This window comes from Bos indicus x Bos taurus, chromosome 15, assembly GCF_003369695.1.
Source record: "Bos indicus x Bos taurus breed Angus x Brahman F1 hybrid chromosome 15, Bos_hybrid_MaternalHap_v2.0, whole genome shotgun sequence".
Taxonomy (NCBI): Eukaryota; Metazoa; Chordata; class Mammalia; order Artiodactyla; family Bovidae; genus Bos; species Bos indicus x Bos taurus.
In genome coordinates, this window is record NC_040090.1 from 30,193,332 (window position 1) to 30,212,022 (window position 18,691).

Consider the following 18,691-nt stretch of genomic DNA (forward strand, 5'->3'; position numbering starts at 1 on the left):
TGAGCTCCGCCAGCGACTTCCTTGGTGAGCCTGGGGCAGTCCCCTTTCCCAAACTGGGCCCCTTAAACTGTATCCTGTCTGGAAAACAGGGTTTGTGTTAGAATCAGATGATTCTCCAGTGACCATCTGGGTTTAGTATTTTGGATTCTAAGATCTCTGATCCTAACTATCGCCCTGTGAAGAATGCATGCAAGAATTGTACCCATTTTACTGCGAGGAAGCCGCGGCTCAGTGAGGAGCAGTGACTTGTCCACCACCACACAATCACGGAGTCGGATTCCACCAGCACCCGGCTCTCTGCCTCCTCAGACCCGGCAAGCTGACGTGAAGCAAGAAAACAGTCGGTCTCTGGTCCAGGAAGCAGGCGCTGCAGGGGACGGAAGGGTCGGAACCCATAGAGCTGTGGGGCCAAGCAGCTGGGCGGAGGTGCCCAAAGCCAGCTCGGGGAGGAGAAGTGGGTGGGTTAGGGGCCGGGCGGCGCCGGGGGTGGGGACGCCCGGGGGAAGGGAAAGGGCAGCAGAGCGCCGGTCGGAGCGCGAAGCAGAGGGGGCGCAGGCAGTGCTGGGCGCGGACTGCGAGCAGTGGGGCTGGCGGAGAGCCTTGGGGCGCAGTGAGGGGCACCCGCGAGCCCAGGGCGAAGAGTCCAACAAACAGACTGCGCTCCTGTGGCCTTACAGATGGGCAGGTAAGACGCACTCGCGGGGTCCGGAAGGCCGAGCCGGAGCCGTGGATAGAAATGAGCGATCCGACCGCCTCCCTGGAGGCCGGCGACCCGACCTTGGGGGCGGCTCGGGTACAGACCCCTCCTCTCCAGGAACCCAGCCACAGGGATCCCGGGGCGCACGTGGCGAGGCTGGGCCCCTGGCACGCCTTGCCCGGAAATCTGGGATTTGGGATCGGCACTCATTGGCCCCGGGAGGGCAGCACCAAAGTTCCTTCTACATCCACAGATGTGCGAGGGAACACCTGCGGCTCTGCCGCGAGCGCACACGCGAGTCTTCTCGCCGGGCGGGAGCCGCTTGCTCTGCGAGTGGACTTGCCAGTTTGCCACTTCGTTGTGTCTCTCGTCCTAGGCGCCCAAGTCCCGGGAAAAGCTTTGGGGCCCCCTTAGCCATATTCTAGCTCTAGTAACATAGGTCTAGGCTGGGGTCAGGAGACTTGCATTCTAGTTTACAGGTGTGTAAAGCTGTGCCAATCGCCCACCTACCTGCTGCTCTAGGCTCTGTGCCTTCTCCTCTTGGGTCACCACCTGTAAGATTGGCCTCCCAGTCGTGCTGCCCACGTACTCCGCATGGCCTGTGGGGAAGAGGGGCTGGAGCCGGGAGTCTCTGCTGTAGAAAGCACAGGAGTTCAGACCCTTTTGTGAGGGCTCATGGAGCAGTATCTCCTCCTATCCCCTCTCCCCACTTATCAACAGTTTGCCTATGGGGAAACTGAGGTCCAGAGAGGAGATGGCTTGCCCAGGGTCACAGACAGAAGTAGAACTCAAGTCTCCTCACTCCTAGCTCAGGGCTGACTCCACTTCAACAAGTTGTTGTTGTTCAGTCACTAAGTCGTGTCCAACTCTTTTGCAACCTCATAGACCGGAGTCTGCCAGGCTCCTCTGTCTGTGGGATTTTCCAGGCAAGAATACTGGAGTGAAGAATACCCCATATCCTTCTCCAGGGGAATCTTCCCTAACCAGGTATTGAACCTGTGTCTCCTGCAGTGCCAGGCAGACTCTTTACTACTGAGTCACCAGGGAAGCCCCTTCAGCCACAAGAGTGCATTGTAGATGTGTTAACTGCTCCTTATCTTCTGGTATCCAACCAGTTGTTGGCTCTAAGTCGGGGAGAGCCATACTGGAGGCAAGGAAACTGCCTTCAGATTTTCTTGATTCCTTGAGATGATAGCAAACAACCTTCTTCATTCCTTTCTCACTCCCCACTTTGCAAAGCACATTTCTACTTATAAACTGAATAGGTGAATGCTCCAAATTCCTACTAAGAGGGTAGCGAGACAACAAAGCCCATCTTACTGATGGGGAGAATGAGGTCCAGAGTGAAGAAATGACTTAACCAAGACACATGACTAGACACACCTACAAAACAGGACAGGTCTCTTGACTCCAATTCCACTGTGTTCTCTATCACCAGCAGGACTACAGGATAGTACCCCTAAATGGAGAGAGACTACAGGGTTGATCAGAAAGGATGAGAAACAAGAAAGATACTCTTTATTTCTGAAAGAGGTAAGTGTATCTGATAATCAAGAATAATAAAGAACCTCCTGGCTTCCTCTGAGGGTAAGAGAAGGAAGGGAGGGGAGAGGAGACAGAGTTGGCTGTTCTTGGTAAAACTGAGGGGCAGGGTTGGGGGAGGTAGATAGGGAGACAGAAAAGGAAACAAAGTGACCAGCTGCCCAGTAATTCTCTCTAATGTTTATATGATATGTTGCAATTTCTTTTTTTGTTTGTTTTTTAAATATTTATTTATTTGACTGTACCAGGTCTTAGTCGCAGCAAGTGGGAACTCTTAGTTTTGACATGTGGGATCTAGTTCCCCTATCAGGTATCCATCTGGGGCTATCTGCATTGAAAGTGTTTTGAAAAAACACTTGCATTGAACAAAGTGCATTGAAAGTCTTAGCCACTGGACCACCAGGGAAGTCCCTGCAATTTCTAAAACACTTTCCCTCCATAGTCTCTCTCCAAATTGCCAAGTGAGGCAAGTTGGGGGGTGGGTAATTATCCCCATCTCATAGATGAGATTCAGAGGAAATAAATGCAGTGCTCAAGGTCACACAGCCAAGCAGACAGCCGAGATTGGAACCATGAAAGGCCACTTGAAAGGCAAGATTAGAGGCTGGGAGACTGGGACTTGGACTGTGTGTGTGCAGCAGGTGGGTGTGTGTAGCCACACCCTGGGTAGGTACACAGGGAAGAGGCTTCCAAAGCTGCTGCTGGTGTTCCAGGCCAAGAGTGTTTGCCCTTTGGATTGAATGGGGTTCAGGTGCAGGGAAATCTGTGCTTCCAAAGGCGGCTTAGAATGCCTCCTCCCTGACCTCACTTCCCCACCTGACCAAGATGGTGTCTTTTTTTTTGAGCTTCCCCTTCCCATGACCAAAAGGAATCTACTTCAGCCTGCCTTTGAAGTTGCTTTGTAAGTGCTTTCATGAATGCGTATTTGTGTGTGCAGGAGGGACTAGTCTAGTAAGAAGAGGTATTTATCCATCTGTTCTTGAGTGCCTACTATAAAGAAACGTATGAGGCACAGGTGCCTCCCCTCACCCCTCCCAGCTCACAGTTTAGTATATATATCTATATCTATTTATATTTATATAGATATACACACCCAATACCAATATAATATAGTGCTCTAATAGGATTTTATGCAAAGCCCTTCAGGAACAGACAAGAGGAAGAGACTTAACTGGCTAGAGTGGAGAAGATGTCTCAGGAGAGGGTCTACCAAGGTGACATTGGAGCTGGGTCTTGAAGGATGTGTGGGAGTTTGCCAGGCAGATAAAAAGAGGATGGGCATTTCTGCCTTAGCAAACAGTGTGAGCAAAAGCAAGAGGGGGCAAAATGCAAGGACTGTTTGGAGAATGGCCTGTAGCTCAGTATCATGGGGCATGGGCAATGGTGAGAGCTGTGGTGAGATGAGGCTGGAGGCAGGGTCATATCTAAAGGAGCTTGAATGATAATCAGCAGAGGTTAGACTATCTTATAGAGAACAGAGAACTTATAGTGAAAAGATACGGAGATAACTGTTTTTGGTCCCAGTTCCTAGGCTGTGAGACCTTGAGCAAGTGACTTCCTCTCAGCGTCGGGGTGGGGGGTTGGGGGGTGGAGCGGGTGGGGAGGAAGTGTATGGTTTTTCCCCCTGGTTGAATGAGGGGGGTACACCAATGACATGATTATTAAGATCTCTTCCAGCTCAGATTCTATTTCTTTGTCTCCTTCTAACTATATGTTACGCTTCCTTTCACACCAGCCCATGGTGGTGATAAGACCACCAGGTGGGCCAGAGGCAAAATCTGCAGTCCCAGGAGTTATCTTTGGATTCCCTACCTGCTTTATGTGTCCCCTTTCCCGTGCCTTTCTACCACACTTCCAAGCACTTCAGACACTCTTTCTTGAAGAATAGCTGGAACAGAGCAGTAGGGAAACCAAAAGAACCAAAAGTGGAGTTTATTTTTCCCCAGAGAAACCTGAAAGAAAAACCTCACTAAGATACCCAGTTTATCCTTCAGGTCCCAGCTTTATGCCGCCACTCCCAAGAAACAGGTCAGGCAAACTGAAGTCAAGAACACTTTGGGTGAATCTGTTAATGTGCAGGAAAGAGTAGCACCAGGGTGTGGAGGAAGAGGGTGCACTTGGTTTGTATGGGGGAGCAGAAGTACATCTGGAGCAGAAAGGACCATGGGAGACAAGACTGTAAAGGAAGGTTAAGTGTTAGTCACTCAGTCGTGTCTGACTCTTTGTGACCCCATGGACTGTAGCCCGCCAGGCTCCTCTGTCCATGGAATTCTCCAGGCAAGAATACTGGAGTGGATGGTTATTCCCTTCTCCAGGGGATCTTTCCGACCCAGGGATCGAACCTTGGTCTCTTCCATTGCAGACAGATTCTTTACCATCTGAGCCACCAGGGAAGGTTAACTCCTCCCAAAGTCACCAACTTCTGCCTTTATTGGATCCTCAGTTACGACTGGTGAGAGGGACTTCTCTTGTGGTCCAGTGGTTAAGACTCCATGCTTTAATGCAGGGGGTGCAGGTTCTATCCCTGGTAGGGTCACCAAGATCCCACATGCCAGGTGGTATGGCCAAAAAGAAAAGATTTGTGAGAGTCTGGAGTGCAGGAAAAAGCAGTAGCGGTGGACCTACAGGAGATGACGCCCCAGGACACGAGGAGCCTGTGTTTGGTGGGAAGTAACAGCTCAGCTGCCAGAAGACATTGCCATTTGTAGCGGAAAGAGCACCTAAACAGCACCCCAAAGACGTGGGTTCTCATCTGAGCTCTGCCATTTACTAACCATGTCAATTTGGGCAAGCCACTTCCCCTGTCTGACCTTTAGTTTTCTCAGCTACAAAATGGAAGGACTGCCTGAGAATCTAGATTCTAAATGGTCTTTAAAATCTCTTTTCAGTCACTGTTCATCTTCCTTCTTGATTATCTCCTGTTTCAAGTCAAGGACTTTCAGGGCAGGAGCTCTGTCTCCCCAACCCGAACAGCTTCATAATCAGTTATTATCTTGAAGAGGGAAGCCAAGGAGCTCAGAAAGAGGAACAAAATTCCCCATGTTGCCAATCGCCAATCCCTGCCTTGGGAGCCGGAGGCAGGTCATAGAGAACCAAGCTGTCCCTTTAAGAGCTCTCTGCCTCTCCTGAAGCCACAGGATGCCCTTGTACACAGGCCCTCCCTCCCACCTCAACCCAGCTTCTAAAGACATGCATCTGTGTCTCTTTTGCACCCTCCATCAGAACCACAAATATCCAACCAATTTGTCCAGAGAGGAGCTGGAAGAATGTCTGAGGAATGAATGGTTTTGTGAACCTTTACTTTCCTCATTGAACCCCACCTCAGAGCCCACCCTGTCCTCCATCCTTTCCCCCTAACCCCACTTTCTAACACAGAGCCTGTCTCTCCCAGGCTAGATCTCACTGGCAGGTGAGCTATAAAGAGGAAAAATAAACAAGTTTGGCTTTCAGTTTATCTGGGCTGGAATATTAAATGTAACAGTCCTGAGACTCTGAAGAATCTTAACCTTGGAGGAAAAAGTCTGCAGTCTTCTCTATCTTGTCATCTGTGGGACTCTAGACAGCCCCCCAAATCCTCTCCCACCAGCCTACCCAGTCTCCCAAATATCACAGTGTGGTTTATGGTATCTTCATGGGATGTTAGAGCTGATCAGGACCTTACAGGATCACACAGTAAAACCCCTTCATTTTACAGATACACACAGGAGCTGGGGCCCAGAAAAGGGAAGTCACATACCCAAAGTCACACAGGTAACAGCTGAACCAAGACAGCTCTTTGGTTTTCATTTCTTTCACTGTAAAATGAGGGAGGTTAGACTAGATGGACTCTGAGGGCCCTGCCAGCCTCTGCTCTGCACAAATAAAACCACCACCACATCTGTGGAGTGTCTAGAGCCATGCACTCCCTCATTTTCTCCTTTAATTTTTGCAACAAAGCTATGCTACAGTGTTGATGTCATACCTGTGTTTATACCCAGTCTATCCAAATAGGTGGATTGGTAACATGGTTTTTTCCTGTGTAAAACAGCAACCCAATTTTGGCTGCCATTCTGCTACTCACCTCATTTCCTTGGGTCTCACATCCTTTCAGCCTTTTAGAGACTCCTAATGAGATGTCAGCACTCAGGGAAAGGGAATGTTTTAACTTCATTTATTTATTAGACTGCATCAGGTCTTCGTTGTGGCACTAGGGATCTCTTGTGTCATGGAGGCTCTTTCATTGCGGCACATGGACTCTCTAGTTGTGGCACGCAGGCTCAGTTGTCACATCAAGTGGGCTTAGTTGCTCTGAGGCATGTGGGATCTTAGTTCCCCAACCAGGTATTGAACCCACATCCCTTGCATTGCAGGGTGGATTCTTAAACACTGGACCAGGGAAGTCCCAAAAGGGGATGTTTTAGACTGCACTGTTAGCTGATCCCTGAGCAGCAGCTCATGTATTGAACTGAGGTTTCTCAGTCACCCAGTTGAGACATTGTGAACCTGGTGTTGGGGATCAGCAATCAAGGGTCCCTTGGCCATGGCACAGTTCCCTTAACTACAACCCTAGGCTGGCCTGATCCCGCTGCTGCAGGAAGGGGAGGGGAAGTGGGAGGGAGTGATTACCCACAGTAAAGTTATTGCACAATTCTTGGGGCTTGGCCTTAGGCGATCCACCCTGGTTCTGGGGGGTTTTTTTCCCGTGTGTCTAGTTCCTTCCTTTTCTGTCCCCCAGCCCCACCCCCCCAGATCTGGACCTTCCCAGCTTCCAAAGTCCATGTGTTGCAGGAAAGCAGACCCCTTCCAGGGCCTGAAACTGGACTCTTGTCTAACACTCGGAAATGAATTGTCCGAGGAGATACATCTGCTGACAAAGCAAGAGATTTTATTGGGAAAGGGCACCCGGGTGGAGAGCAGAAGGGTAAAGGAACCCGGAACAGCTCTGTCACGTGGCTTGCAGTCTCACGTTTTATGGTGATGGGATTAGTTTCCGGGTTGTCTTTAGCCAATCATTCTGACTCAGAGTCCTTCCTGGTGGTGCATGCCTTGTTCAGCCAAGGTGGATACCAGAGAGAAGGATTCTGGGAGGTGGTCGGACATGTGGTGTCTCCTTTTGACCTTTCCCGAACTCTTCCTTTTGGTGGAGGCTTATTAGTTCCGTGTTCATTACCAGGATCGCCTATCCTAAAACAACTCTTGCAAATAGTTACTATGGTGCCTGGCCAGGGTGGGCGGTTCCAGTCAGTGTGTTTCCCGTAACACATGCTTAGACCTCAGATGTGTCCAGGGACATCCTGAAGAGGCTGCAGAACTAAGGAGCCTTGGGGCACCCACGGGGAGATTCCTGGAGCTGAGGAGGAGCCAGTGAATTTGCCTGCTGTTCGTGAGCCTTCCCGGGGGAGGTGGCCCTCCACCTGCCCTGTCAGTTCAAACCCCCTCACAAGGATATCCAAGAGAAGTGGTGACAGTACTGCCCTGGGAAGGAAACCTGGGCCACTGGGAATAGAGAGACTGCGTTTTCACTGTGCACACTGCTTCCGTTTTTTCTTTGTGTATATGTATTTACTTCACAAAAACAACAAGTAGATTTTCATTTTAATGAAAGCCATGGTCTTTTTTTTAATTAAAATGTGTTTTAAAAATCCTCTTCACCATAATAAATGTATATGCTCCAGCAAGCCTGAAGAGGGGGCAGAGCAGAGATAATAATCTTCTTCTTTCTAATTAACGAAATTTTTAATGAGGTTAAAAAAAAAGCAATGTAAATGTTATCATCTCAACCATTTTTAATAGCACATCTCAGTAGTGTTCATTGCTATACAACAGACCTCTACATCTTTTTCATCTTGCAAAACGGAAACTCTACCCATTGAACCACAATTCCTGGTGATAATCTTTTTTGATAGATGAGGAAACTGAAGCACAAACAGGGCAAGAAACTTATTTTATTCAAAGTGAGTTCTTCTAGCATTTATGCTATCTGTCTGTTGTCTGCCTATAAAACTAACTGAGGCCCCTTCTTCCTGCAACCATTACACTAGCCATCCCCTCCCTCAAGTGCCCCTCACATCCTCCATCTGTCCCTGCCCCGACCTTGTCATCCCCTCCAGCTCAGCTCAGGTCTCAGCATCTTAAACCTAGACTATTTCACTTGTCATGTGGCTCCCTGCCTCCATTCTTGCCCCTTTCACTCTGTACTCCGCATGGCAGCCAGAGAGTCCTTTCCAAGTACAGATCTGATCATTTAACCCCACCTTTAAAATGTCATTCTGTGGTTCTTCTCCACCTACATGATAAAGTTCCAACTCTGCAGTCTGGTACTCAAGGCCCTCCCTGATCTGGTTTGGACCAGCATCTCCATCCCACATCTTATCCTTCCAGGCATATTACACTCTTTTTGCTACTTTCCATTCTTCAAAACATGCTTTCTTGTTATCATGCCTCTGTCCATCTGTTTCCTCCCCTTGCCTCCTCTACTTCCAAAATATTCTTCAAGGTCCAGGTCAAATTCTTCCATTGCTGTGAACACTTTCCAAGCACCGATCAGAATTCATCCCTTCTTCCTTTAAGCCCCAGTACCTCCTAGGTTGTCTCCTGCATTAAGAACTGGCGATGTGCCCTAAGTGTAGGGACTGGCCTCCTGGAACTCCCAGGATGAGCCTCCCAAGAGTGAGCCCCATTAGTGATGACTGGCCAGATGATTCATTGAGCCATTTGTTTCATTGTGCTGCTCCTGCTTTCCATTAGCTCATATGAGGAAAGGCAAAGGCACAAATTTCTTGCCTGATAAGTGGGATAGTACATGAGAACTATGCTTCCTGGATCTTAACTCTTCCCCTCCTCCATCCAGACAAGGTTGTCCAAGTTCTAAATGGCAGAGGGCCCCAAACGCCTTGCACAAAATGTGAGCCACTCCTGGGTTATTGCTGTATTACTTAGATTCTTCCCCCCAACATCTACATTCATAGCATTATTCATGAATATTTATTATGAACATAACTAACTGTCAACTTTTCTGGGGAAAAGACCTTATGGTTAATAGTCAAGTGTGTTAACTTTGATTGGTTGACAGCACTACCTTAGATAAAAGAGTTGGAACCAGTTCAGTGAACACTGAGTGCTTGGCCCATGAAAAATCCAAAGTGGACATTTTTACTGAAGACCACCAAGGGAAGGAGAGCTAAGGTAGTCCTCTCACCGTGGGAAGGAGCATAGCCTTGCTGACCAGGAGCATGTGGCTGCTGATAACCCTTATCAGTAACAAGAGGACAGCCTCACATTGCCTCACATGTAAGTGCTGGGGCAAAGGGAAGACTGTGATGATAAAGCTTGTGGATTATGGTGGGAGTGCACAAAGGCTTCCTGAAGGAAGTGAGTGTGGAGCTTTGTTTAAAAGGAATGACGTGTTTTTTCAGAGACTAGGATGCAAGGCTGTCTTTGGCGGTTTTTCTAAGCTGTAGACTAAGGATATCTGAGCCACGTACACACACAGTGATGTTGTTTTGGAAGGCAGAGTAGTGGAAGTGGCCAGTGTCTTTTTTCTCTGAGGTAGGTAAAACCCCAAACCAGACTGAGTGCTCCTTTCACTCCACTCCCCCCAGGCCCAGTGCCTGCAATGGTTTCAGCCCCTCCCTGCTTCCCCAGCCACCTGTTTTCCAACAGAATTTCCCCTCAATAGCTATGAATACCTAGAGTGGGACCTAGGATGCTTTAGCAGTCAAAAGACCCAGTGTCTGCTTCTCGAGGCAGAGGGAAATCTAAGCCATCCCCAAACATCTTCTACATGGTGTCTGTGAAGCATAAAAAAGAACTGAGCTGTGGTAGAGTTCTGAGGCATATCTTCTTACTGTGCTACATGGTCCTGCCCAGAGCTCGCATGGAGGCTGCAGGAGCTCTGAGCTAGTCATCAAAGAGCAGGGCTCTGTCTCGGGTCTACCTCCGATATTCTCTGTGATCACGGACGAGCCACCTGGTTTCTCTGGGCCTCAGATTCCCTGTGTGTAAAATAGAAAGAATTATAGTGTTAAATAATTCCTAAGGTCCTTCTAGCCTAAAGCTCAGTGATTTATAGAGTCCCCAGAAAAGGATAGATCAGCATGGTTATAGTGCTCAAGGAAGACTTCCTTCCACAGGCATTTATTGAGCACCTACTGAGTGCCGTCATGAGTGCTCATATATAGCAGTGAATAAAACAGACAGAGTGGGACTTCCCTGGTGGTCCAGTGGCTAAGAGTCTATGCTCCCAATGCAAGGGGTGTGGGTTCAGTCTAGGGAACTAGATCCCACAAACTGCAAGCATGAGTTCACATGCCACAACTAAAGATCCCACGTGCCACAATGAAGGCCCAGCAGAATCAAATAAATAATATTTTTAAAAACAACAACAAAAAACCAAAACAGACATAGTCCCTAACTTCCTCGGGCTTGCGGTCTAGTGGAGAAGATAGGTAAACAAGTAATTAGAATAAACTGTGAGGCTGGGATTTTAGCTGGGGTCTGAAGAAATGGAAGGGTCATTCAAGCTTTAAGTAACAGAAACCATCTTCTCTCTTTTCTGTCACTGCCAGAACATCCTCCAATTCTTCCCCCACCTTCCCTGTTGCTATGGAGACCACCAGTGGGGCTGAGACCTGGCATGAGAGCCTGCACGCTGTGCTAAAGGCTTTAAATGCCACTCTTCACAGCAACTTGCTCTGCCGGCCAGGGCCAGACAACCTGACTGAGGAGAAGCGGGCCAGCCTGCCTGGCCGCAATGATAACTCCTACATGTACATCCTCTTCGTCATGTTCCTCTTTGCTGCCACTGTGGGCAGTCTCATCCTCGGATACACCCGCTCCCGCAAAGTGGACAAGCGCAGTGACCCCTATCATGTGTACATCAAGAACCGTGTGTCTATGCTCTGATGCTAAGAGGCCGGGGATGGCAGAAGATCAAGATACCCAAGGATTATCTTCTGGGGCCTCCAGAACTCAGCTATGGGCCATATCCAGCCTGCGTGTCCTTATCTGTAAGATTAACAAGAAACAGTGCTAAGGGAGGTCATTGTCAGGGTGGGAAGAGAAGATCTGGTGGACCTGGGCCTTGTGGATAAGGATTTTTTTCCAGCAAAGATAGACCTTCCAGCCTGTGGGAGCCCTATGAGCAAACACATACACACAGCAACATAGAATAAAAATGAGTGGCCTAGTGGCCAGAGTGTTGGGGTCTAGGGGTTCAAGGAAGGAGAACAGGAAGTCATAGCAAGGAGAAATGAGATAGGAAAATACCCTGTTCAGTTCAGTTCAGTCGCTCAGTCGTGTCTGACTCTTTGCGACCCCGTGAATTGCAGCACTCCAGGCCTCCCTGTCCATTACCAACTCCCGGAGTTCACTCAAACTCAGGTCCATCGAGTCGGTGATGCCATCCAGCCATCTCATCCTCTGTCGTCCCCTTCTCCTCCTGCCCCCAATCCCTCCCAGCCATCAGAGTCTTTTCCAATGAGTCAACTCTTTGCATGAGGTGGCCAAAGTACTGGCGTTTCAGCTTTAGCATCATTCCTTCCAAAGAACACCCAGGACTGATCTCCTTTAGGATGGACTGGTTGGATCTCCTTGAAGTCCAGGGGACTCTCAAGAGTCTTCTCCAACACCACAGTTCAGAAGCATCAATTCTTCGGCGCTCAGCTTTCTTCACAGTCCAACTCTCCAATCCATACATGACTACTGGAAAAACCATAGCCTTGACTAGACAGACCTTTGTTGGCAAAATAATGTCTCTGCTTTTGAAAATACCCTGAGGACACAGTTTTTTGATGTGTTATGGTGATGACCATATCACAGATAGGAAATCTAAGTTATGCTGCTTTTTCATAGTTGTTCACATTTTATGTTTTTCAGCCCATTCAACATTTGTGATGTTACTCCCCTGTGAGGGAAGCAGAGCAAATGCTCTTCTGCCCATTTGGGCCAGAGTGGTGCCATGACTGGAACCCAGGATCTTTGGTCTCTTTGCCTAGTGCTTTGCAAAACTCTGTGCTACCTAAGAGTGGATCTAGGCCTGAAATTTACATAATTCTAGGGAGTCCTCCTTAGGAAGAGTAATTTTCAAATATCTTATTTTTGCAAATATTCCAAAAACATATCAGCATATTAATACATTGTTAGGTCCCCTCCTAAGACCTTAATAAGGAGCCATGTGAGTACAGAACCCTAAATGTCAAGCCTCATGGTTCCTGTACCCTTCCAGCCATGTCCCTCTGTCCTTCCCAGTCCCATCGCCAGTCCTGGGGACTTCACTACCTCTAAGGCAGCTTCTAACATTTTGATTGAATTCTGTGAGAAATTTTCTGATACCAAGTTGAAATCTTGCTTCCAGAAAATTATTATTACACCTAGAAGATATCATATTAAAAGAAGCAGGTACTTGATTCAGTGGAAAGAGAACCAGCCCTGATTCTACTACCAGTGTGGTGTGTGATCTGGCTAGACACTTTTCTGACTCTTGTCCTTCTTCAGAACCGTGAAATATAAGGAAAATTGAAATAGTTGAAAGTCTCTAAGTGCTTGATCAGATCTGACATTCTAGGTTTCATGTACATTGATTTGAATCATATAAAACTGCTGTGCTTGTAGATTAAAAAACAGCGAATATCAGTAGTTTCACATGGTTCAGCTGAATACATCAAATGTGGCAAGCTACAAATCCCAGACTGGAACCTTCCACTCTTCTGTTTCATTTCTGTTTTTAAGGGATCTCCATGGGGTCTCCAGAAAGCCCTGTCAAAACACATATTTGCGTACAGCAAACACTTTGAAAGAATATTTTGATAGCACTTACACTGAAGAGGAGGATTATGGGTGACTTTCCCCTTCTACTTTAAAATTTTATGTAATATTTGATTTATTTGACCATAAGTATGTTTCTTATATGATAAGGTCAGGTGTGGGGGAGGGAGCTACTTCCACTTTGAAAAAATAAATGCCTGTGTGTTCCTTGAATGGAGGATCACAGTACACCTTCGCTCCCTTGAGCAGTTAGTTATGTTGATTCCGTGCAAATTCATGTGCTCAAGCTTCTCCTCATATCTTCTTGAGGGAGAAGGTGGAGACCTGATTAAGAAGATGTAATGTAAGAGTGTACAACAGACTTGGAAGTCTACAACTGGATGGGACTTTGGCGACCACCCAGTCCAAACACCCAAATAACATACAGAATCCCATGAAGTATGAGAATGAATGTCAAGTGATGGATGCTATCAGGATTTGGGGAGATGAGATTGAGTAGATGTAGAGGAGCCACAGAAAGGTAGGATTTGAACTGGGCTTTGAAACAGGACAGATCTCAGTGGACAGAGTGAATGAAGGGAACGAAACAAGGAAGCTTGGAGGCAGAAATGTGGTGAGACCACCCCCCCTGAAGAGAGCACGGTCAGATGGATGTTGGGTGGAGCAGGAAGCAGCCCAGAGTGGCTGCACTGGGAGTTCAGTGTCCCCATCGATGGGGGAAACTCCCCTTCACACCCCTGGAGAAGGAAATGGCAACCCACTCTGATACTCTTGCCTGGAAAATCCTGTGGACAGAGGAGCTTGGCAGGCTGAGTCCATCAGGTCACAAAGAGTTGGACACAACTGAGCACACACACATGCCCCTTCACACAGTCCTTATAACTCACAGGGCTTAATACAGTAATACAAATTGAATGCGAGTTACAGAAATCCAGTGTGCATTAGCATACGCACAATGGAGGATTTACTGAGAGGAATATGAGGTAGTCACCAGTTCAAAAGAGGAGCTGTAGACACTAGGGCAATTCCAGGGATCTTGGGGCCTAGAACTACTTAATTGTATGGATTTACAAAGTCGGGGCTCAATAAACTTCATTGTGCACACCCACGGTTGGACTAAATAGAAATCTAGAATTTTGAGGTATAATTTAAACATTCTAATATTTTATGATGTAGGTACTCCCCGGCCCTCCCCTCAGCTCTAGCTCACTAGCTATCCCACTACCTCCTTCAGCCCACGTGCTCTTTTTGGCTGCACTGGTTCTGCCCCCTGCTGGCCAGATCCCAGCACATCACCTCGAGCCTTCAAAGCAAAACTTTGATAATCACATAGTGGCTACTATGTGCCATCGACTCATCTAGGCACATTTGAAATACATAAGGAAACGAAGATCAAAGAAATCCCTGCCCTAATACTTAAGAGAACTTAGGATACCGACTGTGGCCTAAACATTTTAAGGACGTTAACGCATTTAGCTGTTAAAACTTTCATAATAACCCTTTGTGGGTCTTCCCAGGCGGCACAGTGGTGAAGAATCTGCCTGCCAATGCAGGAGATGCAAGAAACGTGGGTTCGATCCTGTGTCAGGACGATCCCCTGGAGGAGGGGAAATGGCAACCCATTCCAGTATTCTTGCCAGGAGAATCTCATGTTCAGAGGAGCCTAGTGGGCTACAGTCTATGGGATCGCAAAGATTTGGTCATGACTTAGCGACTGAGCATGCGCAACATCCCTGTGTAGTAGGTATTACGGCTACTTCAATAGAGCCCATTTGTTCAGTCAACCCCTCAGCCCACTTTCATCACCATAGCATACCCAGCCCAGAGCATGGGTCTGAACAGTCCCCAGAGATGAATGGGAAAATGATTTGGGAAGATGACGGCAGAGTATTGACACCAGTAGACTGAAGTTGGGTTCCCTACAAGCAGAGTCTGAGACAGGCATTTACTGAGGGAGCACTTTTGGGAAACAGGCAATGGAAAGAGTGAAGTAAAAAAGAAAGGGAACAAGACAAACAGTGTGTGTGTCAGGTCACATCTAGCCCGGGGGCCTGACACACAGGGAACTGGAGCATAAATCACATGGCAGAATTACAGCACCCCACTCCAGTACTCTTGCCTGGAGAATCCCATGGATGGAGGAGCCTGGTAGGCTGCAGTCCATGGGGTCTCAAAGAGTCGGACACAACTGAGTGACTTCACTTTCACTTTTCACTTTCATGCATTGGAGAAGGAAATGGCAACCCACTCCAGTGTTCTTGCCTGGAGAATCCCAGGGATGGGGAAGCCTGGTGGGCTGCTGTCTATGGGGTCACACAGAGTCAGACACGACTGAAGCGACTTAGCAGCAGCAGCAGCAGCAGAGGCAAGAGGGGACGGGGTTTCATGCCTCGTATCAGTCAGTCATTGGTTGCGGGCCACCCTGGTGAGGCGGGGGATGAAAGGAGGTTTACAAGGAGGTTCCATCAGCTGAGAGCAGGTCTCTGGAGAAAAGAGCAATTGCAGCCTAGGGCAGTTGGCTTGGTTGGAGATTTGCAACAGCCTAGTTCCTCAGGAAGGTTCAAAGCTTAATTTTCATCACAGGATCAGTCTTACCTTTTGTGACTGTTTCTACTGCATGTAACTCACCATTGACCACTGGATGCTAGAGGGAGCACATAACCTCCCACAGATGCTTACATCTGTCTGAGACCAAAACTCTGGAGAAGGGGCAGCTCTGAGCTGATGACAGCCAACACTCACGGCAGCTGGAGAAGGGGCTGCATGGGGGCTCCGTCAGCATCCACAGCAGCTGTGTTGGTGGGGAAATGGGAGCAGAAGCAAAGTGTCACATCTTGGGATCTTCTAGCTTAACAGCCAAGAAGCACACACTGAATAAAGAACAAAACAAGATAACACCAGAAATAACCAAGTAGGAAGCAATACAGTTAAGTGTCAGAAAATGTAGGGAAATTATAAATGTGATGATTAAGAAAAGGGAGAGAGACATATTCGTGGGGTTTCCTGGAGACAGGATTTGATTAGAAGCTCTAGTGTGTATGGTCCAAGGCAGCATTCCAAGTAGGTGGATAGCTGTCCTCTATGCGGTCATTTAGGGACTTGGGGATGATGACTGCCATTCTCAGCATGTAGCTTCCAAGTTTACTCTGTAGAAGCACTTATAGTTAGTGGGGAGAGAGAAAGAACAGAATTCAAGGGCCAGAGATTTAAGCCAGCAAGGCAAAAGCTGCCTGTATCCCATCTTCTCACGTCTCTTGACAAGAGTTTGGTAGCGTAGGCACAACTGGCTACAAGGGGAGCTGGCAAATGATGTTCGTATCTGGGCAGTCACGTCCCAGTCAAACCTCAATTACTATGGAAGAAAGAATGGATTTTGTGACAGCTAGTGTTCTTCACTCCATCCTCCTCACTTTCCTCAGGACAGATCATGATCAAAAAAAGTATAGTCCTGGACTTCCCTGATAGTTGAGGAGTTAAGACTATGCTTCCACTAGAGGGGACATGGGTTCAATCCCTGGCCCAGGAAGTTCCACATGCCACGTAGAAGGAAAAAAGAAAGAAAATGTTCAGTCCTGCCAAGAAGGAAGAAATGTTGTTTACTCTGATTCTATCATGTTTTCTTAGGGGTGCAGGTGGGAGCCTTGTAGGTCTAACTAAGCATGTCCTGGGAGTGTGACTTTTGCACTGGTGAGTCTGGTCTCTACTGGCATTGGAGTGGTAATACCCAAGATATTTGTTTAGGCAAAGGGGAAATAGACAAAGTAAGGCTTTCAGCCAGTTTTGTGTAGGATAAAGAATCCTCTTTCAGGTGCCACTAAGAAACCAAGAACATGATCTGCCTGGATGAAACCAGAGAACCTATCTGTGATTAAACTGTGACACAGAATCAGGTCTGGGAGCAGGAGAGAAAGAAATTTAGTGAACAGGAAAGAAAATGGGAAGAAAAACTATATTTGATGTGCAGCCTATCTCTGCCAGGCACTGTGCTGGGAAACTCTTGAGGTGATTATTTTTCTAACCTCATTTTATAGACAAAGTAACAAGCTCAGAGGTGAAATAGCTTAACATTCACTTAGTTATTATGTAGTGCTGTCTAGATTTTAACACAGACCTGTCTAAATTCAAAGCCCATGTTTTCCCCACGATAGCTGGTCCCTTTGAAAGTCACATTAGATCTTTTCTTGAGACTCGTGGTGATGATTTAGCAGCTTAGTCGTGTCTGACTTTTGCAACCCCATGGACTGTAGCCTTCCAGGCTCCTCTGCCCATAGGATTTTTAGAATAAACATTCCTAATCTCCCAGCAGATTCTGTGGCTGGCCTCTCGGCTCTCCTTCCTGGCTCTAGTACAGAGCAGCCAGGAGCTTGTCCTCACCTAACTCTTTCTACACCCAAGCAAGATGATTCAAAGAACAAAGAGGGCATTGACATAGTGCTTGCTGCTGCTGCTGCTGCTAAGTCGCATCAGTCATGTCCGACTCTGTGTGACCCCATAGATGGCAGCCCACCAGGCTCCACTGTCCCTGGGATTCTCCAGGCAAGAACACTGGAGTGGGTTGCCATTTCCTTCTCCAATGCATGAAAGTGAAAAGTGAAAGTGAAGTCGCTCAGTCATGTCTGACTCCTAGCGACCCCATGGACTGCAGCCTACCAGGCTCTTCCATCCATGGGATTTTCCAGGCAAGAGTACTGGAGTGGGGTGCCATTGCCTTCTCCCGACATAGTGCTTAGGAGGACTAATAAGCCAACTGGGACAGCTTTTGGGTGAGAGTCCTTAAGTCCCTACTGCCCTAACTCAACACTGGGGACAAGAGAAAAGACCAGTCACAGAATCTGCTTGGAGATTAGAAACGTTAAATCTCAAGAAAAGGTCTAATGTGAATCATTGGTGACTCTCCCTCAGTTACAGAGAGGATGAGATTATTTAAATACATTTCAAAAGATCTCTGTTGGACAGCTACAGGCTTACTTCTGCTCTTGGTTTATCATTCATTCATTCAAGAAATATATTAAGTACCAAGATGTTAGGCAATGTGTTTGGCAAAAGCATACAGCAAATGTGAAAGGCACAGACTCTGTGGGCAAGGATTAGCTTACCCACTTCAGGTTTTCTACCTATAAAACTCTTCTGTTCCTATGAAGCTCTACTTTGAACTCCCTTCCTCTGCACAGGTCAAGGCTTCTTTAATTCGTGTTATGGCCCTGCTTACAATTCTTTGATCATTTTTACCACATTATATTCTCCAGGCATGTCTTTTCCCCACCTAGAAACCCTGCAAAGGTGCAAGCAGGAACTATGGCTAATGCATCTCTCTGCCCTCATCAACTAAGCTAAAGCTTGGCACAAAGTGTATGCTCCATAAATATTGGTGAAAAGAATCAGCATGATTATGAGTATTGTGCTACATAATCTCGCACATGTGTATGTGTACGATGCAGCCAACCTTTCAAGACATTTCCATCTCCTTTCTTTCATTTGGTTTAGAGAGTTTGGTCTGGTGGATTCCGTGGATGTGAGAACACTTTGTAAAATATGAATGGTAAGGATTGTTATGAACCATATTGAATATGACTAGCCCTGAGGCCCGGATACTTTAGGTAACATACTTAAGGTCATGCAGCAGGAGTCTGTGCTAGAATCTGTGTCTCATGACATCTGTTTCTGGACTTCTCCTCCCTGCATCAGGGATCATTGACAAAAGAAAAGAAC

General features: G+C 47.4%; 1 protein-coding gene across 5 annotated transcripts; it reads left to right on the forward strand.

The window, feature by feature from the left end:
- The first annotated feature begins 523 nt into the window (after window positions 1-523).
- KCNE3 (potassium voltage-gated channel subfamily E regulatory subunit 3) lies at window positions 524-14,090 on the forward strand. Of its 5 annotated transcripts, none has more exons than XM_027562920.1 (4): window positions 524-685; window positions 2,136-2,230; window positions 5,934-5,989; window positions 10,786-14,090. In XM_027562920.1, exon 4 carries the CDS (start codon window positions 10,823-10,825, stop codon window positions 11,120-11,122), a length of 300 nt encoding a protein of 99 aa, XP_027418721.1. In that variant the 5' UTR covers window positions 524-685; window positions 2,136-2,230; window positions 5,934-5,989; window positions 10,786-10,822; the 3' UTR covers window positions 11,123-14,090. The 5 variants fall into 5 exon arrangements, with proteins under 5 accessions (XP_027418721.1, XP_027418722.1, XP_027418718.1 ...); XM_027562921.1 differs by having other exon boundaries at window positions 2,139-2,230; XM_027562917.1 differs by lacking the exon at window positions 5,934-5,989 and having other exon boundaries at window positions 534-685.
- Window positions 14,091-18,691: the final 4,601 nt, after the last annotated feature.

Coding starts and splice junctions, on each gene's coding strand:
- KCNE3 (XM_027562920.1), top strand. CDS start 10,823: ATGGAGACCACCAGTGGGGCTGAGACCTGGCATGAGAGCCTGCACGCT.